The sequence below is a fragment of the Martes martes genome (genome assembly GCF_963455335.1).
Source record: "Martes martes genome assembly, chromosome: 10".
In the NCBI taxonomy this organism is placed as follows: domain Eukaryota; kingdom Metazoa; phylum Chordata; class Mammalia; order Carnivora; family Mustelidae; genus Martes; species Martes martes.
This window is the reverse complement of record NC_137898.1, coordinates 58,713,314-58,740,546: the sequence shown is the minus strand read 5'-3', so window position 1 is coordinate 58,740,546 and position 27,233 is coordinate 58,713,314. Positions and strand designations below refer to the sequence as shown.

General features: G+C 55.6%; 1 protein-coding gene across 2 annotated transcripts; it reads left to right on the top strand.

Annotated features, from left to right (window-relative positions):
• The first annotated feature begins 921 nt into the window (after positions 1-921).
• STARD10 (StAR related lipid transfer domain containing 10) lies at positions 922-25,093 on the top strand. 2 transcript variants are annotated; one of them, XM_080815698.1, is made up of 8 exons: positions 1,064-1,195; positions 1,586-1,896; positions 1,975-2,031; positions 21,049-21,196; positions 21,771-21,874; positions 22,466-22,583; positions 24,377-24,429; positions 24,676-25,093. In XM_080815698.1, the coding sequence occupies exons 2-8, from the start codon at positions 1,690-1,692 to the stop codon at positions 24,919-24,921; spliced, it is 933 nt and encodes a 310-aa protein (XP_080671824.1). In that variant the 5' UTR covers positions 1,064-1,195; positions 1,586-1,689; the 3' UTR covers positions 24,922-25,093. The 2 variants fall into 2 exon arrangements, with proteins under 2 accessions (XP_080671825.1, XP_080671824.1); XM_080815699.1 differs by lacking the exon at positions 1,975-2,031 and having other exon boundaries at positions 922-1,195.
• The last annotated feature ends 2,140 nt before the right edge of the window (positions 25,094-27,233 follow it).

Here is a 27,233-nt window from a genome sequence, read left to right as displayed (position 1 = left end):
AGCTCCCATGGGCCCTCCCTGCCCGTTGGTGGTCAAGGGCCAGTCACTGGTATGAGTGAATGTTCAGCCTTGGGCCATCTGCCACGCTCATTCTGGCCTGGCCTGGGAGAAGTTGAACTATTGGCCTCAGTTCACAAAGAGTGGCTGGAGGCAGGGCTGGCACTAGGACCCAGGGGGCAGATGGCAGCCTCCCAGGCTGGAAGGGATGGCTGGAGTGCTGGTGGAGGTAACCCCTCTCCGTCTTGGCTTTGGAGCTCTGGCCAGCTCTGCCTGGGGAGGAACAGGGGATGCTCTTGAGAGCCTAGTCTAGTCCATGGGAGGTGTGCGGGCAGGTGCTTGGGTGCTCAGGACGGGTGGTGGTGGACAATGGCCAGAGTCCTGGGCTGGAGAGGGCCCTGGTTAAAGCTCTCACTTTGGAGTAAGACTCAGAGATGTTACCCAGGTCTGGTCAGTCTGGGAACCTTGAGGCTAGTGGGTTCGATCAACTTCCGCCTGGGTTTGCGAACCTCACTGGGAACTGGGTTAGAAGTGTGTAGGCTTGGTGTGCCTCGTCGTTGATGGGGGATGTAAGCTTCGGCATCTCGAGTTGCTTTTGACTGTGGCGGGGGTGTGTGCCCATGTTTGGGTCTCTGGAGTGTCGTGTGGGGGTGTCCCTGGGATGTCTGGGGACAGCGTGCCTGTGTGTAAGTAGGTTGTTGCAGGGGTGTATAACTGTGCGTATGGGAGGGGGGTGGAGAACGGGCTCCCAATTAACTTCCAGAATCGCTCTTCAAGCACCTCAGGACCCCTCCTCCCAGAGTCCACTCTGACTTGGCCCCTTCCTGCTCCGTGCCCAACCCCGGTTGAGGACTAGTTCCCTCCAGGCCATGTCCCCTCCCGGGGCGGGCGGGGGCGGGCGCTAGGACCCTGCGGGGCGGGGCGGGGCGGGGCTCCGAGCTCCGTCAGCTGTACCTCCGCAGCCTGGAAAATACCAAGCCCCGGGGAGCGGAGCCCGGGAGCCCCCGAGCCGAGCCCGGAGGGAGGGAGGAAGGGAGGGGGCGCGCGGGGCGGGGGGGGGCACGGGGCGGGGCCGGGCGGCGGGACCCACTGCTCCTCCCCCGGAGCCCCCGCGCGGCCCCGGTCGCCCGGGCAGCGGCGGCAGCGGCGGCGCTCGCACCCCCGGCCCCGGCGGGCCCCGGCGGAGCAGCGGGCACAGGTGAGCGTCCGGCTGGGCGGGCGCCCTACCCCGCCCCCACCACCCGCCCCGCGCGCAGCCCGCGCCGGCGCCGCTGCCGAGTTAGTTGAGCGGGTCCGGCCGGCGCTGCGCGGAGCCCCCGCCAGACCGTCAGTCACCTCGGGTCCTGGCCTCCCCTGGGTCCCCGAAGAGGTCTCGCGGAACCCCCAGCACTCGATACGCAGCCCCCACTCCGGCCCCAGGGAGGTCCGGGGTCGCTCCTGGGGGTGGCCCCGTGACTGCCCGGTGCTGGTACGCGCTCACTAGGGGGTCAGTCCCTGCCGGTCTGGAACTCTCCATCCGCCCAGGACCCCGGACAGCCCCACCCGCTCCCCCAGCGCACTGACTCCCGACCTCAAACCGGTCCTGCAGGTCCCAGGAAGGTGGCGTCAGCATCTGCAACCGCGTCGACGTTGTCGGAGCCTCCGCGGAGGACCCAGGAGAGCTGGACTAGGACCAGGGCCCTGGGCCTCCCCATGGAGAAATCCGCTGCCTCAACAGAGCCCCAAGGGCCTCGGCCAGTCCTGGGCCGCGATAGCGTCCAGGTGCCCGACGACCAGGACTTCCGCAGCTTCCGGTCGGAGTGTGAGGCCGAGGAGGGCTGGAATCTGACCTACAGCAAGGCCGGCGTGTCTGTGTGGGTGCAGGCTGTGGAGATGGATCGGACCCTGCACAAGATCAAGGTAGGTTTGCCCTGCCCCACGTGCAGCCTCCAGGGCGCCCTGCCGCCTCAGACAGGGAGTCTTCTGCTCCCCCCGCAGGGCCACAGACACCTGGTTGTGTACCTGGCCTCAGAAGGAGTCTCCAGCCAGGAAGAGGTACAGTTTGCTGGGCAAGGGCTCATCACACAGAGGCCAACTGAGGCCGGAAGAGGGGGTGTGACTCACTTTGGCTTCACTCGGCCAGAGCCCAGTCTTCTTCATGCACTTGCCTGCTCCTGGGGAGGTGGGCTGTTGCCAGGCCTGTCTAGGGGAGTGGTCTCCCTCTGGGACCACTCTGCCCTGGCAAGACTTCACCGGGTCCCCAACTTGAGTTATCCCAGGTGGGCAGACTGAGCCCTTCTCTCCCTAATTCTGGTTCTGGTTCTGTCTCCACTCCTGCAGCTCTGGGTGCCGGGGACCTGATTTCCTTCCTGCCTGATGCCCTGCTCTTCCCCCCCCCCCCCCCCCCCCCCCGCTGCACCTAGAGTCTTCTGCTGGGACTCCAGATCCTAGTTGACAGATCCTGAGGTCAGGGCTTGGATGTCCGTGCTTTACACAGGGCCAGGCTCTCGGAGGAGGGGGCCAAGGGAGGCCAGCAGGTGCAAGGCAGATGCTGGTGCATCAGCTCCCTCAGAGCCTACAACCCCACTCCACACAGCCCTGTGACTTTCCTCCATATAGGAGGGACACCATGCGCCCACCTCCCCTGCAGACAAGATGGGGCAGAGGCTGGTGAAGACTGTGGTCTAGAGGCCTCACCGGCTGCCCCCAACATATCAGGCATTACTGTTATGCCACATTTCGAGGGGGGCAGGTCTCCCTTCAATGGGCTCTTCGCAATAGGTTGTGCCCTTCGCCTCCCTTGCCTTTCCCTTGCTCTCCACTTTCTGCTGCCCTCCTCCTCAGTGCGGAGGAGTGCATTCCTCTTGGGGTGGACGGGAAGGGCAGGGGACTCAGAGGGCACTTCTGCCCAGGACCTACTCTCAGACTTAGCTGCGGCATCTTGACTTCATTCCAGGGTTGGAGATATCTGACCTTCCCTCTCTGACCCCATGCCTTTCTGCCTCACTGTATCTTCGTCATTTACAGCTCTGTCCATCTGTCCCATGTGGCCTTCTAGTTCATCCTTTCTGCCTCCCCGCCATCCCAACCCCCCCACCGTGACTCTCTGTTTGGGTCCCAGCTATCTGACTATCTCTTTCTCTCTGGGTGTCTGTGTGTGTGTCTCTCCATCTGGGACTCTGCCCAGGCCTGAGGGGGTTCCTGGGGACCTGATCTGTGTCTGATGCTGAGGAGCAGGGAAGCAGAGGGCAGTTGATGTGTCCCAGCTTGGTGCTCTCTGAGGACAGGGACAGATCCTATCTCTCTTTGTGTCCCTAGATAGAGCAGGGATGTTGGTTGAAAGAAGGATGGAAAGAAAGAAGGAACAAACTGAATGAAAGGTGAGCAAGGTTGTTGTGAGAACAAGGTTCTTTTCCAAACTGTGACCTGGGGAAGGCTTAAGGCTCCCCAGAAGCAGAAGGTCTGAACTAAGTCCAGTATACTCCCACCCTCTGTGTCAATAGGGCCGAGTTGCCTCCTCCATCTGGTTTGGTTAATGAATAAACCCAGCCCAGTACTGGACTGGAGCTGGTGGGTCTTGGGACTAGACTCCCACAAGAGACCCCTTGTGGTCAGATCAGACTTGTCAGGTGGCCTTCTTTGGGAGAGAAGGGGACTTGGAAAAACTGGGTGTTGTGGTACCCAGGCAGGACATGGATCTTCCTTCCCTCTCAGACTGAGCAGAGTTTGGAGGGGGCCAGAAGGCCCTTTGCCATCCCTGTTTCATACTCCCTCCTCACTGGGGCGCAAGTGAGAACACTGAGGCCTGTGAAGAGGACAGGGGCCAGCCCAGGGTCACACAGTCAAGTCTTAGAAGAGCCAGGCTTGGAACCCAGATTTCTATCCTCCTAGCCTAGCTCTCTCTGTTCTGCTCCCCACAATGGAGGTAGAGTTGGGGACAGGAGGTGAGCAGAGCTGGGGCCTAGGATGGAGGCTGGGGCCTTGGCTATGGGTATCCCAAGGGACCAGCCCCCACTCCTGATCCCCTCAGCATAGCCCAGTGGAGCTCTGGTAGACGGGCAGAGGTCTCTGAGCTCCCCATCCTCGGGATTTCAGGAGTCCCAGTTTCCACGCAGTGAATCCCGTTTCTGACAGGAGCCCCTGCCCTGAGCCAAGCAGGGACTGTCTCTCTCCACCTTTGAATTTACCCTCTGGCCAGTCCTGGGCAGGCTTGTCTCCATCCTACAAAGAAACTGAGGCTAAGAGTCACTTGCTTTAGGTCCCAGAGCAGCTGAGGTGGAAGTAGGACCTAGGCCAGCCTGGCTCCAGAGCACCTGGCCCTGTCCGCTTGGCTCACTCTGTTAGTCAACATTACAGCATTTGACCCCATCAATAACTCTTTGAAGTACTGCGGTGTTCTCATAATCCCATTCCTGTTTGATAAATGAGAAAGCTGGAGGCCCCGAAAGGGGAGGTTACCTGCCAAGGTCACACAGCAGGTCTGAAGCCAGAGTCCCAGGGCTGATGGGGTCATTCCAGGGGGCTGGGACTCACCCACAGCTGTTTGTTGAGCTTTGGCCCCTTACGCCATCCTGCCCCAGCCTTCCCTCTGAGCTGGGAAAGCCCGCCTGCACCCTGGACATGCCTTGTTCTCGTGATCCCAGGGTGGGGGGTGGGGGTCCTGCCTATCTGTCTACCTGATTGATCTCCTCTTGTGTCTCTTCCCCTAGACTTGTCTTCTCCCTGTTCCTGTATCCAGAGGTCCCTGAGAGCCACTGTGGCTCTGGGACCAGCATTTGGAGCCAAGACAAAGGGAAGGGGCTGTTGGAGGCCACCTCCACCTTTGCCCTCCCTCCTGGCCTCCAGCCTGGCCTGGCCTTGGGGCTGCACTGTACCTTGGGCCCTGGCGAGGAGGCAGACACCACCTCCCAAGAGGGTAGGCCTTGTCCCACAGGCAGATGCTGAACACGGATCCTGGGTCTAAGGCAGAAGGCAAACTGGAACCCAGACCTAGGTCTCTCGATGCCCAGGCCAGTGTCTGTGTATGAGGAATGCAAAACTCGGGGGTCTGCCGGTCATTTAAGCAGGGCCAGCTCAGGTCCAGTTCTGGTGGTGGTGTCCTCAGTGTATGACCATAGGTGGGTCCCTGCCCTTCTCTGTGCTGTTTCTCCTTCTGTGCCGGCTCTAAGAACACCTGTGCTGGGGCCAGTGGGGGAGAAAGGAGGAGTGAGGGGACAGAGAGCAGGTGGTGATGTGGCCTTGCTGCTCCTGTGCTCAGGCTTTCTGCTGCTGCAGCCGGCCTAGCCTTGTGCTTGGCCAGCCATGTGAGAGGTGGAGGAGACCTGGCCCTGTGCTCAGAAGTTTCCAGAACCCGGTGAAGAGAGGAATGACAATGGCAGGTGACCCCTGCCTACTGCATGGGGCAGATGTCCACAGGTGGACCACAGAGGCAGGAGTGGGCCCAGTGAGCGGGGGGGCCTTGAGGGGCTTGCTGGCTGCAGCAGGGGTGGGACGTCTCCTGGGAGAGTGTGCCTGAGAACCTGAGGTTCCTCTTGCTACAGGAAGCTAGGCAGTGGGGACCTGTCTTCTCTGACTTCCTTTCCTACCGCTCCTCCCCTTCTGCTCTGGAGAGAGCTCCACAGCCCCTCCCTTCTTGACCTCTCTGTCCCCTGGCTCCCATATCACAAGTCTTCCCCACTCCCACCCCAGGTTTTAAGCTTTCAAGTCTGTTCCCTCTTAAGTGCCTCAGTAGCTCCCCTGTGAAATGTGGGATTATTTTACGGATCCCCAAGGGCCCTTCTCACTCTTAACAGTTTTACCACTCTTAACAGACTCCCCAGGGTCATGGGGAATGTGGGGGCAGGGACAGATGTTTTCCTTATGGCTTCCCACTGAGTCTTCACAGCTGTGGTGTGAGTCTTATTAACACCATGGAACGGATGTGGAAACAGGCTCAGAGCAGGAATTCACTTGTGGGAGGCCAAACAGCTGGAGTTGGCTGAGGCAGGATCAGAATGCAGGCCCTTGGGTCTCCGAAGCTGAGATCTCTCTGCTCCCTTGGGCTTGTTTATAAACACCATTGGGCCCTTTTGTGTTTAGAACCCCATGGGTCCCAACATACCCTTCTGTCTTGCCTGGGTCTCCCTGTGCAGTGTTGTTTTGGGAGGACACCCTGGAGGGGACCCAGCTGACCAAGAGCCCAGTCCTTGGTGGGACCTTGGAGGTCACTTCACTTTTCCAAGTCAGTGTTCTCTGTGGAGGCAAGAGTGTGAGCTAATCTGGTTTTAGGGCCTTGGACTCAGTGAGTTCAGATTCAGGCTGGAACTCTACCCATCTGGGGCTCAGTTTCCCCATCTCTACAGGAAGCTGCTGGGCAGGTGGTTTGTAGAGGTTGTTTGGGCCTTTGGCCATGCTGGAGGGGTCTGTACTGCTGGGCACAGAGTAAGGAAGGTGAGCTAAGTCCTTGCCACTCTGTGCCATCAGAGAGCTCTCTAGAGCCTGGGTCCAGGGTTTGGTCCTGAAGACTGTCCTGGCTGGCTCTAGCTCTGACTAGGCGTGGGGGCAACTGGGGGCAGTGGCTCAGATCTGAGGCCTGTTTTCTTCACCAAACAGGCTCCCAGAGAGCATGCCTCCAGACAGTCAGGGTCAGGACCTTCCGGTGAGGGAGCTCAGGGAAGGGAACGGTCAGAGGGGGCTGGAAACTTGAGGGAGGTCTTTCTGGAGGAGGTCCCTGGGCAAGGCTGAGGCTGTAGGGGAGAGAACACATGGTCTGGAGGCCCAGCCGCATGGCCTTGAGCATGCTGCTGCCACCACCTCAGCTTTAACTTCCTCATTCCACAGACGTGGATAGTGGGGCCTCTCTGAGGGCATCTCATCCATTCACTCCTTCAGCGAACACTCACTGATAGCCTCTCTGCCTGGCCCTGTGTGGGAGGTAAGGGACAGAGAGGGGACTCCAGCCCATGCCTGGTTCTCAAGGAGCTCCCTTGTGTGTGGATGGACACTCGTCACAGGAGCCGTGGAGATCTGGAGGGGGGCCCTGAAACAGCCTTGGGGCCTGGGGAAGGCTTCCTGGAATGCTCAGGTGATACCTCTGGAATTGGGTGGAGAATGAGATGTACATGTTTGATAGCCCTGGGAGCATTCCGGACAGGGGAGCAGCTGCGGGAGGCCCGGAGGTGGGACCTAGAGCAGTGCATCAGGAGACTGGCAGGGGGCTTGGGATAGAGTCGGGGATGCAGGGGGGTAGAGGTGAGTAGAGAGCTGGACCAAGGCCCTACGATGTGGGTCCTGCAGGTCCTGGGTGCCAGGATGCCAGGGGACGGTTTTCAAGAAGGCAGGCAGGCAGGAGGAGGAGGAATCTGTATTTGTCTGGACAGAGGTGCCACGGCCCATGCTAAAGGAGGAGCTGTGGGGAATGCCTCCAGGGCCGGCGACCTCACCCAGCGAGACGGAGGAGCTAGGATGGATGGAAGCTGGGGGTTTTAGCACGACCCTTTGCAATGTGCAGTCTGGGCTGTGAGAGGGTGTGGTTGTACAGCCCCCTGATGCCTGCCTTGGGGGCGAGAACCTTGTGAGTATGAGTGGAGTGAAGGTGGGTGCCTCTAGTCAGTGTCCCCCTGGGGCCAGAAGAGCCCTCAGCCCACAGGCTGGCTCTGTACATCCACGCCCAGCTCCCCAGGCTCTGGCTTTTAAAATTTAACGAGCCCCAGCTCAGTTTCCAGCCGAGAGTCTTTAAAGTTTCAGGAGATGAGAGAAAGGAGGGAGTCCTGGAGACAGATGGGTTTTCTTTCTTCTCCTGCGTCTCCACACCTGGCGGGGCCACCTGGAGCCAGGGCCATGGGCGCCATGACTCCAGAAGCCTGGCAGTCTTCCGTGAGCTGGGACCTTCGGTTGGGCCACTCCAGCCTGTTCCTAAGGGACCAGTGGCCACAGGCTGGGCAACCAGGTTGCCGCCATGACAGACAGGCTAGAAACCTCATTCCAGCCCCGACCCTTTACCTTTGCCCCTGACTGGGTGGAAGAGCCTGCTCCATCAACAGGCGGAAGGACAGCTGTTCAGACCAGGTGTCAGGCTATTCCTCTCGGTGCCTCACTTTATCCCCTCTGGTATGCTGGGGCTGGTCTCAGTGCTCTGGGGTCTTCAGAAACACAGACAGTGAAGGAAAGTGGCAGGCTTAGGACTTAGTGGTAGGTCCCATGCCAAATCCAAGCTCCTCTCACCTGTCATGAGAGAGCCTGGGGCCGGTGACACAGAGCACCTGGAGCTCCTCTCTGGGTTTTTAGCCTACCATTTGCCCCTCTGCCTCTCAGCCTGGGATCCTGGAAGACTTGCTACCTCTGTTGTCTCTAGAGTCATGTCCTGGGGCAGGTGAGCAATGCCTGCACATGTTCACTGCCCCTCCCCACCCCGAAGCACATGTGCGCACACATACACGTGCACGCACACACACACGCGCGCACGTGCGTGCACACACACGGGAAGTGGGACGAGTACTGTGGTCCTGGACCATTGAAATCATGTCCTTTGGGTTTCATGCCACAACTTGCATCTGTCCCTGGTTTCCTGAGATCCCCTCTACCATCTCCTGGATACCCTGTCTCTCTATCTTTGGTTCCCCAGACTGCTTGTGACCTGATTCTGCACCAAAGAAGTGATAAGTCTTTTTTTTTTTTTTTTAAGATTTTATCTATTTGACAGAGAGAGTGTGAGAGAGATCAAGCAGGGTGAGCAGCAGTGGGGAGGGAGAAACAGACTTCCCCTGAGCAGGGAGTCCAACATGGCGCTCTATCCCAGGACCCTGAGATCATGACCTGAGCCGAAGGCAGATGCTTAACTGACTGAGCCACCCAGGTACCCCAGAAGTGATGTCTTCAGGCAGAGGCCTGACAACCAGAGAGGATGGAGTTCCCAGGTGTGTCTCCAACATTAATTCATTCAACACATTTTTATTGAGCATATACTGTATGCCAAGTATTATGTTATATCTAGGAATTTAGTGGCAAATCAGACAGCTCCAACCCTGCTGTTATGGGCTTACATTCTGAGGCGGAGACCAGAGAAAACAGAAGCAAACCGATAATTAAATAAGATGCCAGATGGTGGTTGTGTGTCATGAGGACAGGATGATGTGATAGGGCTTGTCTGGCCTTCTCCATGTGCATCTTCTGTGTGGGGAGCTGGATTGCGGGCAACTGTGTGTGTGATATGAGCCTCCTCCCAGGTGCCCCCGTGCCAGCTCTGACGAGGGTCAGTAATTTGTATTGGATGTGTGTGTGTGTGTGTGTTTGCGCGTGCCTGTGCTGGTGTCTGAGGTTGTGTGTATGTGCCTCTGAGTGTGGGACTGTGTGTTTCTGTGTCTGGTGTTACTGTGTGTGTGAGTCACGCCCCCTCACTGCAGCAGAGTTGTCTCTGATCCAATTATGTCTCCTCAGCTGTCTCCTAGCGGCTCCGGCCTGGAGCTCAGGGTTGGCTCTACCACAGCTCTGCCCTCCCTGCCTCCATCCAGCCTCCTGGCCTGGCCCCTGGGCCTACCTCTGGCTCTCAGAGTCTCCTCTTGGGGTGTGTTTTCTGTCCCCATGTCCGAGGGTTACCACCTCTTCCTTTATGTCTCTACTTTTCCCTTTCCGTCCATGTTTTTTTCTGTCCCTGTTATTTATTCAGTCAACAAACTTCTTCTCATGCCTCCCACCCACTCTGCCCCACCTCAGCCAGTGTGAGGGTGCTGGAGACCTGAAGATGGGTCAGACCCAGGCCCTACCCCTGAGGCCTAGTGGGGAGACCGATGGTGACGGGGACAGCCCTCCAAGAGAACTCTGGTGGGGACCCCAAGGCAGACAGCGTGGTGGTGGCGGGGGCTGTCTGGGCAGGGCCTTGGGAGCCTGGCAGAAGCCAGGCTGCAAGCTGAGCAGTTCTCCACGAATCCCTCAGTGCCAAGGGCTCCCAGAGGCAGGAGTACAGACAGAGTGAGAAGGAGCGGAGGCGGAGCCAGAGAGAGGAGGACATTTTGGAGTTGGGATCCGGGCCCGAAGACAGAGAGAGAGACAGCAGGGACTTTCAAGCCTATGCCACCCTCAGTTCTGGCTTTTAGAAAGTTCCCTTGGGCAGGGGAGGCACTGGCCTGGGAGCCAGGAAACCAGAGACAAGGATGCGGCTGCAGTGGTTCAAGGGAGGATGGGGATGCCTGCCTCGGATTGGTGAGCAGGAGGTGTTGGAAGGTGGTGGCTGAGTGGAACTCCGATGGGAGTGAGGGACGAGTCCAGAACCATGCCGGGGTTCCAGGTGTTGGAGGAGAGGGGAGGGCAGTGGGTACTGGGGTAGGTAATATGGCAGCACTGGACGGGGTGAGTGTGTGCTCGGGTGTGATGCCCAGGAGGCCATTGAAGATGAAGTCTGGAGCTTACTAGAGAGAGTGCTTTGGGGCATCAGGCCTCTGGCAGTCCCTGAAGCCCTAGAAGGTGCTTCTCCATATGTCTTTGTCTTTGTGTCTGTGTGTTAGCCCTGGCCCTTGTCTTGTCTCTCGAGTCACCCCTTCTCTTTCCCTCTCCTCCAGGCCCACCCACTGTCCGCCTCTCCCAGCTCTCCTGCCCTCAACTCCACCTCTGTCCGCCTCTCCTACCTCCCTCGGGGCTGGAGCACAGCAGCAGGAGCTCCAGGCCAGGAGGTCAACTTGTGTGATGTTTGCGCCCGATGCTGCTTGCTGCTGCAGAGCTGGGGCCTGCTGGTCTGGAGCCTGAGGGGTGTGCCGGGGTCCATGGAGGCTGCTGGAGACTGGGACAGGGCGGGGGTGTTGGGGGAAGGAGGCAGAGCTGGTGTAAGCCTCTCAGCCCTGGACGGAGAGCAGCACAGGGCCCTGTGCGGTCGGCCAGAGCAGACTCAGGAGGCAACTGGGGCTCATATTGGGGTCTGGGTGGGTTCCTTCACTTCACTGTTTTGGGCCAGCATTTACAAATGGGCATAATCTCCCTCCTCCCAGGTAATTGAGAGGATGGAATTAAGTTAATTTGTAAAGCTCTTAGCACAGAGCCTGGCACGTTGTTAACATTTGCTGAATGGATGAATGAATGAACAGTCTGAGGTTCTCAAGGGACGGCTCTGTTTTCTCCCGCCTCCTTCCTTGTTCGCTCAGGTTACCTGATGGAACTGCTTGAGCCTTCCCCTCCTCCCCTTCCTCCAGCCAGTCCAGGTCTTTGCCAGGCCCAGACTCACACTGGCACCTCTGCCCGGAGCTCTTCCCCCTCCTTTTCATCTGAACGCCTTCTCCTCTTCCCTTTATCCTGTAGGACTCCACTGAGTGCTTGGCCTTGTAGCTGCGGACTGGCTTCCCTCTTGGCCTGCCCCGCAGCCCTTGGCCCTCATTGCCTGGTGTAGCCCGAGGACACAGCCCCCACCCTTCCACTCCCAGCATGAGCAGGTGACAGGTAGCATTTACAGGCCTACTCCACTTCAGCCTGGGCAGCCTCAGGCCCCAGCTCAGCTCCGCCCAGACTTCCAGGTCCAGGGAATGAGGACCTCTGGATTCTGGACAACACTCTCAACGCAGGGGGAAAAAGTATAGTTTCCATAAACTTGTGCTGTACCAAGAATCCAAAAATGAAAAATTACCCAAAGCCTCAATTCCTGTGCAAAACATTTCTTTGTTTTCTCCCAACTCTCATTTGATGGTGTAGACAATTTGTACATGGTTTAGCCCTCGGCACAGGTACAGATTTGTATCTTCTTTCGTTCATTTAACATTACATCAGTAAAAGTTTCTAATATTGCTACAGAATTATTAATTCCTGAACCTTTCCCTCAGCTGCTCCCTGCCTGTCCTAGTCTAGGTTCCAAGGGTTCAGAGCCAACCTCGCTCTGGGGAGCCCCCAGTTCTCAGTAGCTGGGCAGTCGTCATCGGTGATGTGTCTTAACCCAACCCGGCCCAGCTATGGGTGCTGTTCCAGGTCACTCTCCATATATTTTGCTAATTATAAATGCAATAATATAGGCATGAATATTGTAACAGCTTTTTGGTATGTTTTTTCCTGAGTATAAATTTCTGGTCCTGGGATTCCAGGAACTGAGTTAAAAGACATTTTTCTTTTTTTTCCTTTTCTTTTCTTAAAGATTTCATTTATTTATTTGACAGAGAGATTGAGAGGGAGAGAGCACAAGCAGGGGGCACGGCAGGCAGAGGGAGAGGGAGAAGCAAGCTCCCCAGGATCATGACCTGAGCCAAAGGCAAGACACTTAACTGACTGAACCACCCAGGTGCCCCTGAAAGATATTTTTATGATTTTAAAATATTTGCCAAATTGGTTTTCAGAATAGTGGAGTCAATTTTTGCTGTCACTAACTATATAACAGTTTTACCATATCGTCACAAGCCATGGGTATTTTCTATATTTTTGTTATTTTCCTAAATGTAAATTGGGACCTCGGTACAATTTAAATTTATTTTATTGGAACTATGAAAGATCTTTCAGCAAGTCCCAGAATCTTCCCTGAAGTCTGTCTCTGACCCCCACCCCCACCCCACACACTGCATTTCATGCAAGGGTAATGGCAGAAGGAGTCATCAGCCAAAAGTGCCATAGAGAATTCTACCAGAGTCCAGGTGGTTTTCACGACAACTCTTCCTTCTGATTCCACAGAAGCACTAAGGATCACCGGCCATGGCTCAGAGCTGCACTCCAAAAGTCAGAGGAAGCCTACACGGGCACAACCTCTTCATTGTCTCATCTGTCCATCCCTTCCATTCAGAAACAGTTCTTGACTAAACCATGCCAGATACAGGGGAGGCCAAGATGAACAAGGGACCATAGCGCCGGCGCAAGTCAGTGCACTGCAGTGTGTGTTGATGGAGGGAGGTCTGGGGGGTGGAAGGAGGCCCCCTGGCCGACCTGAAGGATTTAAGGACTGGGAGAGCTGCAGCCAGGCTAAAGTTCAGAAATAAAATATGGAAGGAGCCAGGGAAGGAAAGCCCTGGGAAAGCAGGACTGATCAGACCTCTCTCTTCCCACACCCCACTGCCCACTTTCTCTGACCCCCTATGTCAGTGCCCTTGAGCTCTTCTTGAGATTTGGTGGGGGGCCTTAGAGGAAGGGCTTAGAAGTGTCCATTCTGGGAGCCCCAGAAACCTAGAGGCAAGGGCAGGTTCTCCATCAGCTCAGCTCGATGCTGGCCTCTTGGGGCCTTTGGGACAGACAGTGGGGGTCCTGGGAGGGGACCCAGAGCAGAGAGGGTCGAGGGGCTGCTGAAGGGGAGCTTCTCATAGGCCTTGTGCCCCAGGCCAGTCTGCATCTTTCAGCACCCGGGCTGACATGGAGTCTGTGCTGCCTGGCCGTGAGGGAGGATCTGGTGCATTTGTGTAAGGCCCTTTCCTGGTGGAAGAGGCCCACCCACCCCATTCTCTGTCCGTCCACCCTGTGGAGGGATCTAGGGCATTTTTGTGTTTTTAAACTTTGTTCCCTGGCCCTGTATGTCCTGCCCTTTGGGGATTAACAAGAAGGTGTTCCTGTCGGCAGGGCCTGAGAAGTCAGGGAAGCTGCCGGGGCTTGGGGCTGGAGGAAGGGCACCTGCTGCCTGGGCTTTATGTACAAGACTCATTTAATCCTCACAGCTCCTCTCTGAGGGGAGGATTATCTCTGTTTGACAGATGAAGATAACGGGGACTCAGAGCTGAAGTCCCTTGCCCAAGCCAAGGCTAGAAAGGATCTGCTGAGTCAGCTGTGAGCCGTGGGCCTGGCTGGGTCTGGCTGGGCAGCGCAAGGGCTGGAACCTCCTCAGGGGTCTTCCAGGTACAGAGCTCCAGGGCTAAGTTTTGGAAAAGGCTCTGTGTTTGAGCCCAGTGAGGTCCAAGGATGCAGTGAAGAACTTTGTTCCAAGGAAGAATATATGGGCCTTGCCTTCCTGGGCAGCAAGCCATCTGAATCCACTGAGTTCTGCATAATAACCATCAGTTAGCTAAGTCTCCAGCTCCCGCGTGGTGTTTGGGCTGGGCCGGTAGCAGAAAGTCTTGACGCTTTGGGGTCAGGCACAAGCAGGTGCTGGTTCCCTGCTTCACCACTGTTAGCCTTGAGATCAATCCTTATAACTCTCTGGGCCTCAGTTTTTGCATCTGTAAGATGGGGATGATGATAACCACTGTGGAGCTGGGAGGCTCAGAGACAGTGTTAGTGTAGAGGTCGCAGCTTGGTGACCTTCACAACTGGCAGAGGCACTTTGACCTAAATGTCAGCTCCTGTGGGGTCCATGGGCCAGGAGCTGTCGTCTCCTTTGTGATGATGAATTAGGTAGTGATTTTGAGCCCTTAATACATGGTAATGGTTATTGAGGTTGTGGCTATGGTTCAGGGCTATGAGTGATTTGATACTGAGTGACCCACCCGCAGGCAGGAACACTTCCCTTTGATTTGAATATGGTTCTGTTGGGAACAGATGATTTGCATAACAGTTATTCCTCTTACAACACTGTCTACTAAAATGCAGCGTGGTGAGGAGTCAACACGACCTGTGGGATGGTAAGAGCCCACACGGACCCCTTACCTTCTCTGGGCCGCACGTTCCCCAGTGGTCACTGAAGAGTGGTGGAGAAGAGCTCATCCCCTGGGTCCCTAGCTAGGACTTTGGGATAATACGTGTGCCCCACATATCCCACAGGCAAGGATACCGAAGACCTGCTCTGTGAGGTCTGAGGATAAGGGCCAAACTTGGGTCTACCTCCCCATCAGTTTGCATGTTACGGCCCTGACCTTTGGCTCTCAAGGCCCTATGGCAGTCCCATGGAGGTGACCTGACTTCTTTTCCCCTGTCTGGGGTCAGCTATCTCCCTGGGTCTTGGGAGAAACTGCAGCCCCTCTCCCTACCACTTCCCTCCCTCCCATGGAGATTCTTCCTTCTCTAGGAAGCTGAGCCCTGGGAAGGCCTCCAGAGAAGCACAGGGCAAGGGGTGGGAGAGAGGGAGGGACAGAATGAGACACAGCTTGGTGCCCAGCAGTCCTTCTGCTGAAACGCCCTCTCCCCCCTAGAGGCATTTCCACTCCTTTCCCTTCTAGCTTCATTGCCCTGTATTCCCACCGTCACTGTGCTCCTCTCCCCTGACCCCAACTCATCCTCTAATGGGATTTTGTGTCCTTGTCCCTTGTGCCACCCGCTTGTTGGGGCTCCTGGTTCACTCCGGAGGCCCTACTGCCCAGTTGCAGGCCTGGCACACAGCGGACTCCAGAGAATGGTGAAATGATGAATGGACAGACGGGCAGGGCCAGGGAGAGGCAAGAGGAGCACGCAGGGCACAAAATACGAGGCAGCACATGCCAACGGGACCTGGTCCTGGTCTGTGGAAGGGTAAACAGCTGCTCACGGAAGCCTGCTAAAGTCAGAGCAGCCGCTGTGTTTGTATATTTACTGTGTACCAGGCATATCATCACATTATCTCATTTAATTTGATCCCAACAGCCCCATGAGATAGGTACTATTATTACCCTCATTTTTCATGTGAAGAAACTAAGACTTGGAAGTTTGTGCCCAGAGGAGGAACTGGAATTGGAAGATGGGAGTGTCAGACTCAAAACCTGCTGGAGTCTTCCCTGAGGACCTTCCTCACGTGGCCAGTCCCTGCTGACCGTGGCTCTATGGGTGTGGTGGTCCTGGGTTTCTGAGCACTCTGTTTTCTGCCGTCTGTAGTTTCCTGGTGTCACCTGCTCCCTCTGGGCCTCAGTTTTTTCAGCTACAAGTCAGCTTCCCTGCTGTACCCAAGCTCGGAGGGTTCTGCAGCTAGTGGCACCCTCACTGAGTAGCCAGAGCAGCCCCCCTTCAGTTCTGGTTTGCTGGGGGAGCTCCCAGAGGGCCAGCCCAAGAGACTGACTTGCCCAGCGTTCAATGGCTGTGGGTCCTGGTTACAGGCCTGCCCCCCAGGTGCTCTCCAGTGACTAATCCCTACCCGCACCATCCCTCCTGAAGCCTCTTAGAATTACAGCTCGCACATGTGGTGGCTGCCACCGTGGGCAGGAGAAATGCTGGGTGTAATTTACCCATCTTGGCACAGCTGCGCTGCCTCCAGGAGGCTGTGGAAAGAGCACGGCCGGGAGCCAGGCAGGGTGAGAACACCCATGGTCACTCTCCACTCCATTCTCCAGACCAGCCAGATAGCCTGCCTGCTTCCACCCACAGTGCCCCCACTCCCGCCAGGCTTCCTGCCCTGCCTGGGAAACCTTTGACGTTTCCCTGTTTATGTATGTATGTATGTATTTTAAGTAGGCTCTGTGCCCATCATGGAAGCCAACGAGAGGCTTGAACTCATAACCCCGAAATCAAGACCTGAGCTGAGATCAAGATTCGGGCACTTAACTGACTGAGCCACTCAGGCATCCCTCCCTTTTTATTTATTTGTTTGTTTATCTCTCCCTCTTTATTTAAAAAATGAAATGCAGAGTTTATACTTACCTGCGGGGTCTGCCTTGGGGCTGTGCACACCTGGACTACCGGACTACCGCTTGCTGTCTCGGGAAACCACAGGAGCCCCAGGCCCTAGGGAAAATGGGCAGCATCTGGGCAGTGTGGGTCCCCTCTCAGTCCCTGGGGATGCTAAACCTGGGCAGTGTGGGTCCCCCCTCAGGCCCTGGGGACGCTAAACCTGGCCAGGGGGAGGAGGCGGTCCTAGGTAGGGTTCTAAGCTAAGAGCAGAATCCTGTTGTCACGGCCCTTCCACACACACTCAGGGCCCAGAGAACACCTCTGAGGACCTGCAGAGCCAAGTCAGCTTTGCAAGCTGGCTTTAGTTAGACAAGTCCTATTTCCCCAGAGGCCGCCCTCGAGTGCTCCTTGAGAGCTGAGAGGACAGGAAGAGCCGGTTCTGGATCCCTGCTCGACTGCCTTCACTGCCCTGTGATTCTGGTTGCTGCGGCTCCTGGGTGTCGGGCTCCTACCTGGCAGTATGGGAGTGATACCTGCTCATAATTTGGGGTAAAGTGTGCGTGTGCATTGACAGGCCACTGCAGCATCCAGACCTCCACGGGACTACTGGGTAGAGGTCATCCCACAGCTGTCACCGCTGGTCTGACTTCTGCCATCTTCTCCACCACCTTTCTCTCCGTCCCAGCCCTCCCCTCGCTTTGTTCCCTCACTGCCCCCACAGCATTCACTCCTGCGTCCATCAGTCAGTCCATCTGAAGTCTTCTTCAGTCTGGTAGAGTTCCCCAGTCCTTCCTTGCCTGTCCAGAACCTGACACTCAGCAGGGGGGACTTGTGTAGAAGTCCTTTATTTGGGGTTTGTCTGATTTTCCTAATGATTCGATTGTGTTTATGCACCTTTGGCAGAAACGTCACAAAAGCGTTGCCTGTATTCTCTTCATCATGTCCTGTGAGGCGACAGCCAGTGCCAACTTGTCTCCTTACTAATAAGTTCGCTGGGATAACTTGGTTCAAGAGGTGTCTGCCCTGCTTCTCTACAGTAAAGTTACTCATTTTTCCCTTTGTAATTTATAAGTATTTGATGGGAAGTTACTTTGAAGCTATGTAAATACCCTATTCCTCATCAGACATTAATTTTATTTATTCATACCTACATTTCCTTTGGTTTCCTATTTTGTTCTGTGGAATACAATCTGTTGTCACTATTTTAATACATGGGTTGTCCCAGCTTTAGCCTGTGGTAGGTGGCCAACTGTCCTAGTTTGTCTGGGACTGAGGGGTTTCCCAGGATGTGGGATTTTCATTGCTAAAACTGGCAAAGCCTTGGGCAAACCCTGACAAGTTGCTCACCGAACCAGTGGGAGCCCTTCATGCTGGATCCTGTGTCTGCAGGGCAAGGTCCCTATCACTCTGTGAGTGTGTCCTTACTTGCTGTCCTTACTTGCTGACCCAGCCCCAGAATCACACATTTCTCTAAGACTTGGAACCAGGACCTTCTGACCATTAGGCTACAACACACCAGAGGGACTGGAGCAGACAGAACTTGGCTTGCCTACACACCTCACTCTAGTCTGCCTCTGTGCCTGTTCCCTGGCTGCTCTCTCTTCCAGGGCCCTCGGCAGACACCTGCCTTCCAGACAGCTTCTCTGTGCAGCCGATGCCTCCCTTCACCTTGCAGAGCTGACCACCTCCTTTGTGCCCTCATCGGGTGGTTTGGACTACCTCTCCATTGTCAAGTTAGTCTCCTCCCTCAACTGAAAGCCTCTGGAGCACAGGCCTGAGTCAATTCTGATTCTTCTGTGCTCTGCACAGGGCTGGAATTGGGGCCTGTTAGTTAACTGATTGGATCTGGAGTCATACCCTTTCATCCAGCAGAAAAGCAGAGAGGGAGAATGACTTGTTCAGGGTCACACAGTGAATCTTTGCAGGCTGGAGTCTGTCCTTGAGCTTTTTTTTTTTTTTTAGTTTTTCTTCCTTTCTTCCCTCCTCCCACCCTCCCTCCCTCCCTTCCTTCCTTTTGCGTTTTAGACCTTTCTTTGAGAGTCAGCAGTTAGTCCTCATCAACATAAACTGTCCGTAGACTTTTGAAAGGCACCTGGGTAACCAGCCTATGAAGCTGGTTTGATGAAACTTTACCCTTGTTATGTTTTCTGGAAAACTGCGCACGAGTATAGTATGGAACATTCCTTATTCCCTTGGCCCAGTCAGCTTTGCTGAGCCTGGTGTCACTGGGCACATCTGGAGTCCCCATCTCCTTCATGGCAAATTTCCAGATCTCTCTGTGTGCCTGAGGGGCACGCCTCTTGCAACCCACTCCACAGATGCATTCGTGAATGTCAGTGGCGTATTCTCTGGTCACTTCATCGTTCATGGCAGAATGGCCCTTCCTCTTCTCACCACACTTCTTTGCAGGAGCCATTCTGCCAGACCCGGGTTGGAAAGGGAACTTCGAGGGTTGTCCTAATTCTAAAATGGGGCTAATACCTCAGAGCCTTTCTGTGAGAACAAAATGTGGTAATGTGTGTAAAGCACTTAGGATAGTGCCTGGAGGGGAAAAAGGGAGACTGTCTCCTCTGCCAGCAGCTGGAGGAAGAAGGGGGTGGAGAGGAGAAGCAGGGGTCTGGGGGGAGGGTAGTACCTGGCATCTGGTGAGTGCAGCCCCTCAGTACCTCTGGGCGACCTTTCTACTTAAATCTTGTCATTATTGTAGGAGCAGTACTATACATTTTAGAAAACAAGAAATGCAGCAAAGAGAAAACCATCATATTCTCGTCATCTCAAGATTGCTGCTGTTAACACTTTAGTGATTATTCTTCCCGAGGGTTTTCTGTGCATAGATTTCCCCCACAATGAGCTTATACTGTGCATTCCATTTTGTAACCTGCTTTTCCTCAGGCAGCATTCTACCACTTTGTTTCAGTAAATTTTCAGTGCACTTAATACTCAGAAGATATCCACGTTTCTCCAGTCATCTCAAATATAGCCCTTAGAGCTGTTTCGTCCAGGTCAGCATGCAATCCAGGACCACACCTTCTATCTGGTTCTTGGGTCCTGTCAGTCTAGCCCAGACCCTTCATTATGACGTTGACCTGTAGAAGCGACTGGATCAGTGGCCTTGGAGAGTGCCTCACCGTCTGCCTTCAGTTGTATTCTTGTGAAATTTAGCTGGTTCTCTGTCCTCCGTATTTTCTGTAAAGTGAAGTATATCCCAGGCTTGATGAGTTCACTGATGCCTAGAATACCCGGTAGGTGGTGATGTGCCCTTCCTGTGGCCTTTCCTCACCATTAGTGTGCCAAGGCCTAACACAAGGTTAGAGGAAAGGCAGTATGACTTGCCCTCATATGGTTGCATAGATCCCCTTTTTTAGTAACATGTGCAACTCCCTTGGCACCATCTGAATGCCCAGTTCTGGGAGAACTTTTTAAACTGTACAAGAAAACTCATCCAGTTTTTGAGGGGAACTTGATCCTGGGGTTTGGGGCTTTGAGGTGAAAAAAAAGTCACAGAACAAGGACATGAACTAAGTTTCATCTTGCTGAGTGCAAACTTAACATAGTTCTGTTTTTACAGACATATGATCTGGGTTAAATCCCAGCTCTGCTGCTTACCAGCTGGGCGACCTCAGGCAAGTTACTTAACCTCTCTCAGCCTCAAGTTCCTCCTTGGATTTCTTGTCTGACAGAGTTGTTTTGAGGGTTAAATAAAAAAAGTATCCTTGGTTCTTTTCTCCCCTATATGGAAAGCTCTTTGAGAACAAGGCTAAAAACTGTAAGAAATCCAAAGATGTTTAGGGTACCTGGGTGGCTCAGTAAGTTAAGCATCTGACTCTTGGTTTTGGCTCAGGTTGGGATCTCAGGGTCCTGGGATTCTGCCGCACCCCATGTCTGGCTCCATGCTCCATGCAAAGTCGGCTTGTCCCTCTTTCTCCCCAGCATCCCACACCCACTCACTCTCTCTCCCTCAAATAAATAAATACAATCTTAAGAAAAAAAATCCATGGGGTGCCTGGGTGGCTCAGTCTTTAAGCATTTGCTTTCTGCTCTGGTCATGATCCCAGGGTCCTAGGATTGAGTCCCGCATCGGGCTCTCTGCTCAGCAGGGAGTCTGCTTCTCCCTCCCTCTCTGTCTGCCACTCTGCCTGCTTGTGTTCTTTCTCTCTATCAAAGAAATAAATCTTTTTTAAAAATCCAGAGATGTTGGATTTAAAAAAAAATAGCATACAAATGGTATGGTAGTGAGTATCACGGATGAAAGAAACCATCCATTTAGGCATTTGTTTATTCATGCTTTCAATTCATTTAACATGTACCTATTCCACGTTCTGCGCTGAGTCAGCTGTGAGCCTCAGCCATGATGTTCAGGGGTCTGGGACGGCACAGAGAGAGAGATTTAGTGTCTGGGAGTCCAGAAGGTCTGGCCTGGTCATTCAAGAAGTCTTCCTGGAGAAGGAGACTGGGACAGAAGGGGAGGTTTGCTGAGGGCTGAGACGGGAGATGATCTCTGGATCTAGGGGCTGTCTGTCTCCTGGCACAGGCGGCTGCTGGGAGGGCTGGACAGGGCTCACAGCAAGAGGTCAGCCCATGCTGGCCTCAGAGCTGCTGTTCTTCTCTGTCCGTCTTCTCCCCTTCTTGCCTGTCCCCCCTTGGGTCTCCTGGCCGGGGCGTGGAAACTTGTGTGGCCCTGATACCCCATGTGTGTGTCCGCAGTGCCGGATGGAATGCCGAGACGTGCCAGCCGAGACACTCTACGATGTGCTCCACGACATTGAGTATCGAAAGAAGTGGGACAGCAACGTCATTGAGACCTTCGACATCGCCCGCCTGACAGTCAATGCTGACGTGGGCTATTACTCTTGTGAGCAGCCACAAGCACGATCCCAGCTCTCCGCCCCCATCCAGGCCTCCAGCCCAGCCTCTTTCTCCCTCCTGCCCACCCTGCGCTCACTCCTGTGGCCAGGAGGCTCCGACACCCGAGTGCTGAGATGGAGGGTCGCCCTCCCTGGCATACGCAGGCACGCACACAGGCACTCCTATGTTCATGGATACACATTCCACACATGTATACACAGTCATGTTGCAGCCCACGGCCGTGTGCCGCATGCTCCCAGTCATACGTCGTCAGACACACACGCTCACAGTAACATCGTTCTCCCATATACTCACATTCACACAAACAGCCAGGCCAGCAAGGGAAGGGCCATGGGAGGCAGTGAGGTGGTCCCTGAGACCAGAGGGGAGAGGAGAGTGTTCTGCCCTTTCTCTCTCCTAGTCTTAGCTCTGGGACTATGGTCTGGCAGGGGTTGGGGTACCCATTCGGATTTGGGAGAACTGGCAGTTGATGAGGCATCTCTGTGCCTGGCCTCAGCTGTGCCCTCCCTTGCAGGTAGGCAGGCCGGTGGCCTGGCTGAACTGTCCCTTGCACTCCACAGGGAGGTGTCCAAAGCCCCTGAAGAACCGTGATGTCATCACCCTCCGCTCCTGGCTCCCCATGGGCACTGACTACATCATTATGAACTACTCAGTCAAACACCCCGTGAGTCTACCTGCCTTCCCTGCTGGGGGCACAGGGGAAGGGGCCGGGTATGGCCGGGCCAGCAGGCCTGGCCCAGGAAGAGGCTGCCAACCCTCAGTTTCCTTCCTATATAATGAGAATATTGGCTCTGGTCTCCCTGCTCAGCTCTCAGACAGTTGAGAAGAGGGTGATGTAGGCCATCCCTGTGGGCAAGTGAGATGGGCTGGCTGGGAAAGGAAGATGCAAAGGGTGAGAGGCAGGGCTCTCTGACCCTCTCTGAGGCTGGGCCACCTTGCTCTGGCCTGGGCAAAGAGGAGTGTGTATGCTTGCCCACCTATGTGCTCATGACCCCTGACCGCAGACTGGGGGCATTCCTGGGGAGAGTGGGGGGAGCTTAAGAGAGGCAGGGGTGACCTAGTCTGAGTCCTCCCTTTCTCCTTACCCCTGCATCAGGCCTGGCCTGGAGTGTATGCCAGAGGTTTTGAACTAGCTACCTGTGTGTGTGTGTGTGTGTGTGTGTGTGTGTGTGCGCGCGCACGCACGTGTGTACTCACAAATACACTTCTTTTGCCCCAACCCTGAGTCTCACCTCCCTTTGCCTTCCATCCCCAGAAATACCCGCCTCGGAAAGACTTGGTCCGAGCTGTGTCCATCCAGACGGGCTACCTCATCCAGAGCACGGGGCCCAAGAGCTGCGTCATCACCTACCTGGCCCAGGTGGACCCCAAAGGTGAGGGCTTGGCCCCAGCAGCCCATCAGGGGATCCTTTCCTTTACCACAGGGGATGTGACCTGATCTACTAGGGATCAAAAAGGGCCTCTGTCTGGAGCTATTTTATATTTGGGGCCTCTCCATACAGAATATCATTTGAACCAAGGTTCGAGACTTGATAATGGTTTGAAAAACAAAGGCCAAGGTGGTAGGTGCTGCTCCTCGACGAGGCCTGGAACTCTTTTCCTGGACCCCCGCACCCTGGCTCCGACTTGTTTCCCACTCACTAGTTGCTCTCACCCTGTCTGTCTTGCTGGCTCCTACCTCTGCCCATCCCAGCAGCCCGAGCTTTCCATGTCTCAGTACTCTTTCCCTCGGGAGGGCTCAGCTGTTCCCCAGGCTCTGTGGCCAGCTGTTGTGCGTCTTTGTTAGTATCCAGATCCCTGCAGCCATTGGCTTCCGGGATTCGTCCCTCCAGATGTCTTCCAGGACCTGAGATTCACTGTGTCCCATGCTGAACTCTCTCTCCTTCTAGGTTATGCCTTCTCCTAAGCCTCCAACCCCCAGTCACCCATGCCAAGAATCTGGGGGTTGACTGGAGTGCCCTCTGCTCGGCTCCCAAATGTGGCCACCCATTCTTATTGATTCTGCCTCCTAAATAGCTCCTGAATCTGTCCTTTCTCTCCGTACTCAGCCACCTTCTCTGTCCTTACAGCTACTGAGGAATTTCTCCAAAACATATTTCTACATGACTCTCTTCTGAATAGAATTCTTCTCTGGCTTTCCATTGCCCTCAGAGTAAAGTCTAAGCCCCCTCCCCAGCTTTCACAGTCCCTCCTCATACCTTACATGGTTCCACATCCCTGTGTAGGCAACGGTTTCCCTCAGCCTTGCACCTCTCCTCCCTCACTCATGCCCGTAGGGCTGCTTCAGATGTCACCTCCTTTGTTTCTGATACCCAGGTCACTGCTGGCTCCCTGCCGGGTGGGCCCATTCCCCTCCAGCAGAGCCCTTGGCACACTGTTGGGCCCCAGACAGTGAGCTGTTCTTTGGGCCCCCGGGACTGGCCCAGAGTAGGTGTCACAGAGTGGATGTGGAGTGAGTGTGTGAACGGGTGACTGGCTAGAGGATGGGTAAGCCCTTAACATCTTTGCCTGGGTGTGCCCAAGCCCCACCGAGGGTCCAGTGAGCCAGGCCCAGGGCCCTCTTGCTCCTTACTGACTGTGATGGGTGTCAGGCAGAGTAGACACTTGGGAATGAGAAAGGGTAGACAACTGGGTTGTGGATTCCAGGTTGGGGCAACGTGGGGTGCTCAGCCAAGGGGCCTGTGTAGCAGCTAGACTTCCTGGGGCAGGGTTCCTGGAAGAACAGGTAGATGAGGGGCTGAGCATCAAGGCCGTTCACAGGTTGGTTATGAGAAGGGATGTCAGTGGAGGGGAGGTGATGGGTGGGAGCTTGGTGGGTCATGATTTCAACCTACTTGTAGCCTGTGGTCACCCAGGACCCTGTGGTTTTCTTCCATGCAGTCCTCTGGGGCTCAGCAGAGGGATGGGAGGGGTGGATGGGGTGAATTTGGGGGGACACAACAGAATTGATCCTAGAGACCTTGGGCTGAGGTGAAAAGAGAAAGTGAGGATGATGCAGTCTTACAGAACTTGACTCACAGCCTCCCCCCACTCCCAGGGAGAAGAGGGTACCCTCTGTGGAAGCCCCAGGCTGGAAGGAGTGGGGTGGTATATACGTTTGGCGGGGGCTGGGTTCCTTAGGCGGCTGCTTTCCTTCTCTCCTCATTACCCTTCCCTGCTCTCGTAGGCTCCTTACCCAAGTGGGTAGTGAATAAATCTTCTCAGTTCCTGGCTCCCAAGGTGAGTGGCCTTGGGACTTTGGGGTACCGAAGCTGGGGGAAAGGGTTCGGATGAGGGGGTGGGTCAAGGATGGGGACTGGGAGTCAGGGGGCGGAGTCAGGGCTGAGGGGCGGAGTCATGAAATGGGCCAGAGTCAGGATACCGGGAGCTGGGGACTGAGCCGCTGGAGGGCGCAGGCCGGGACTTGACGAAGACGCAGTCCGGCTCCGCGTCCACCCCTGATTCGGCTGTGCGGCGGCCCCACAGGCCATGAAGAAGATGTACAAGGCATGCGTCAAGTACCCGGAGTGGAAGCAGAAGCATCAGCCGCACTTCAAGCCGTGGCTACACCCAGAGCAGAGCCCATTGCCGAGCCTGGCGCTGTCGGAGCTCTCCGTGCAGCACGCGGACTCGCTGGAGAACATCGATGAGAGCGCTGTGACAGAGAGCCGGGAGGAGCGCTTGGGGGGCGCAGGCGGCGAGGGCAGCGATGACGACACCTCGCTTACCTGAGCGCGGCACCACCGCAGGGACCAAGACGAGATGGAGTGGGGCCGGGGTGGCGGATCCTCCCGCTTTTTCTCCCCTCCCCCACCCCCGCGCCTCTTAGGGACGCTGGGCTCCGGCCCAGGCTGGCGCTGCGGCCTGGCTGGACACAGCCCCAATAAACGATCCCACAGCCTCAGTTGGTACGTCGCTGTGCCTGCTTCCCACCACCCCGGGGGCACGACCACCGACCACCGCAGCCCTTAATCCCCTTGTTCTAGAGCTCATTTTGTGAATTTCATTATTGATCACCTGGGCTTTATCCCTTCGGGCAACCCCTCATTTCCCCAAGTGCGGCTGGGGGTATACGTGAGGTTGTTCCATAGTGTGTTCTCTTCTGTATCTGTTCATCAGTTCACTCATCCGCTGGCCTGTCCTTGTTGCCTGTTCGCTTTAGGCTCTTTGGCTACTTTTCAGGGCTCTGAGAGAAGTACGTCTGGCCCGAAGCCTGGGGTCAGGGGTCAGAGGGTGAGGTTCTTCCATGTGACCTTCAGCCTAAGGCCCCACTGGTATAAGCTGTGAAAGTAGAGGGTCTGACACTCTCCAGTCATCACAGAAAGGAAGGCAGAGAGGTTCCTGGGTCTCAGACCACATGGCTGTGGGCCTCAGAATGAAGGTTGGGGGCAACATATTCTGGAGGAGGAAGGTTGAGGGTTGAGATGAAGGTCATCAGACTTCAGTGCAGTGGACGGACCAGGTTCTGTGAGTCGAGACTTCCCTACGTCACTTTGAAGACCTCAGGCCTATGTTAACAGAAGAGGTAGGGCTCACAGTCCTCTGCAAGTGGTCAGATGCCTGTCCCCTGGTCCTGTGTTCCACCTGCCTGCTTTCAAGTCTAGGCTTTGAGATCTAGAGAGGTGCCTGAATCTCACCTGTTCTCAGTGATCTCCAGGTACCCTCTGCCACCTAAGGGACACCCCTGCTATCAGGTTGGGAGGGCGAGAGCTCTGTGCTCTGGCCCTCCCTAGTGTTTTTGCACCCCATATGAATTTGGGGCTGGGAAGTTCTCTCCAAGGTTTGGCCCTGTCCTCCCCTCCTGGAAAGATACAGCCCATTTGGAGTTGACTTTCTTCTAGAGGGGTGAGGTGGATGTCCCGTGCAGGGTAGGCAGGAGATTCTACAACTCTCCAAGACTTGGGTTCCCATCCTAGGATTGCCCAATACTGGCTTTGTAACTCTGGACAAGTCCTGGAACTTCTTGGAGCTTCATATTCTAATCCCTAACCTGGGGTGATGATTTTTGCCTTCAAGGAGAGGTATGAGGATTCAGATAAAAGGCATAAATTGAAAAAAAAAAAAAGGCATAAATTGCCTGGCACTGGGCTTGGCATGTAGTAGGTGCTCAGATTAATGACTCCTAATCTCAGAGCCAACCCCCGCGCCCCATCCTGGTGAGAGCTGTTCTTTCAAATATATGCACTGGGCATTTGGAGAAATAGAAGCACAGAGAAATTAGGGTCTCTTGACTTGGCTGGCCTCAGAGGTGACAGGGACACAGGACCCAGGAATTCCTCCCAAACCCAGGGCCCTTATCTGTGTATGTGGTGGCAGGATGGGCAAACATTTTACCAATCTCAGCCACTGAAGGTGTCTTGATGCCAGGACCTCAGGCTCTATGCAGCCTCCTGCCAAGGGATCCCCCAGCCCTTTGACTGTGTAGGGCTCTTCCCCACCACGCTGCCCCTGGGGGATGTGGCCCCCCAAAAGGGAAGTAGGATATCCTCAGAGAATGAGGGGAAGGACATCCAGGAGGAGGTTAGGGACCTAGGTCGTCCCGCCTCCAACCGCCCCTTTCCATCCTGGGTGTCTGGGAATCTGGGGCGGGCGGCGGGGGAGGTCTGGGAATGTTGTGTGGCTCATTTCCCCGCCCCATCCCGGGGGTAGCGTCACCAGAAAAAGGGTGGCAAGAAGCTGGGAGACTCAGGAAGAGATGGAGACTCAGCGTGCGGGGAGGTTGGAGGTAGATCTTAACTTCAAGAGACAGAGACGGACAGGCAAGCAACGAGAAGGGCGGAGGAGACGCACGGACAGACCTGTCCGCTACGCGGGCCAGGCCCGCGGGCTCATAGACGGCGATTTGGCGGGGAGGAGCAGGGGGCGGATCTCTGCCCCTTCCCGGCCCTCCCCTCTCCACCCCCGGGCGTCACGTGGGGCAGGCGGAAGCACCCGGCGGGGTGGGCGCGCCGGCCTGCGGCCGCGAGTTCACTACAGCGGCGTGAGTCAGTGGTGGCGCCGGGACCCTGACTCCCCGGGTCCCCGCGTGGAGTCTTCGCTCAGAA

Excerpts from the sequence above, each read along its gene's own strand:
- STARD10 (XM_080815698.1), top strand. The coding sequence starts at position 1,690 with ATGGAGAAATCCGCTGCCTCAACAGAGCCCCAAGGGCCTCGGCCAGTC. Across the intron at positions 21,197-21,770 it reads TGACGTGGGCTATTACTCTT|GGAGGTGTCCAAAGCCCCTG; the intron begins GTGAGCAGCCAC and ends TGCACTCCACAG. Across the intron at positions 22,584-24,376 it reads GGCCCAGGTGGACCCCAAAG|GCTCCTTACCCAAGTGGGTA; the intron begins GTGAGGGCTTGG and ends CTGCTCTCGTAG.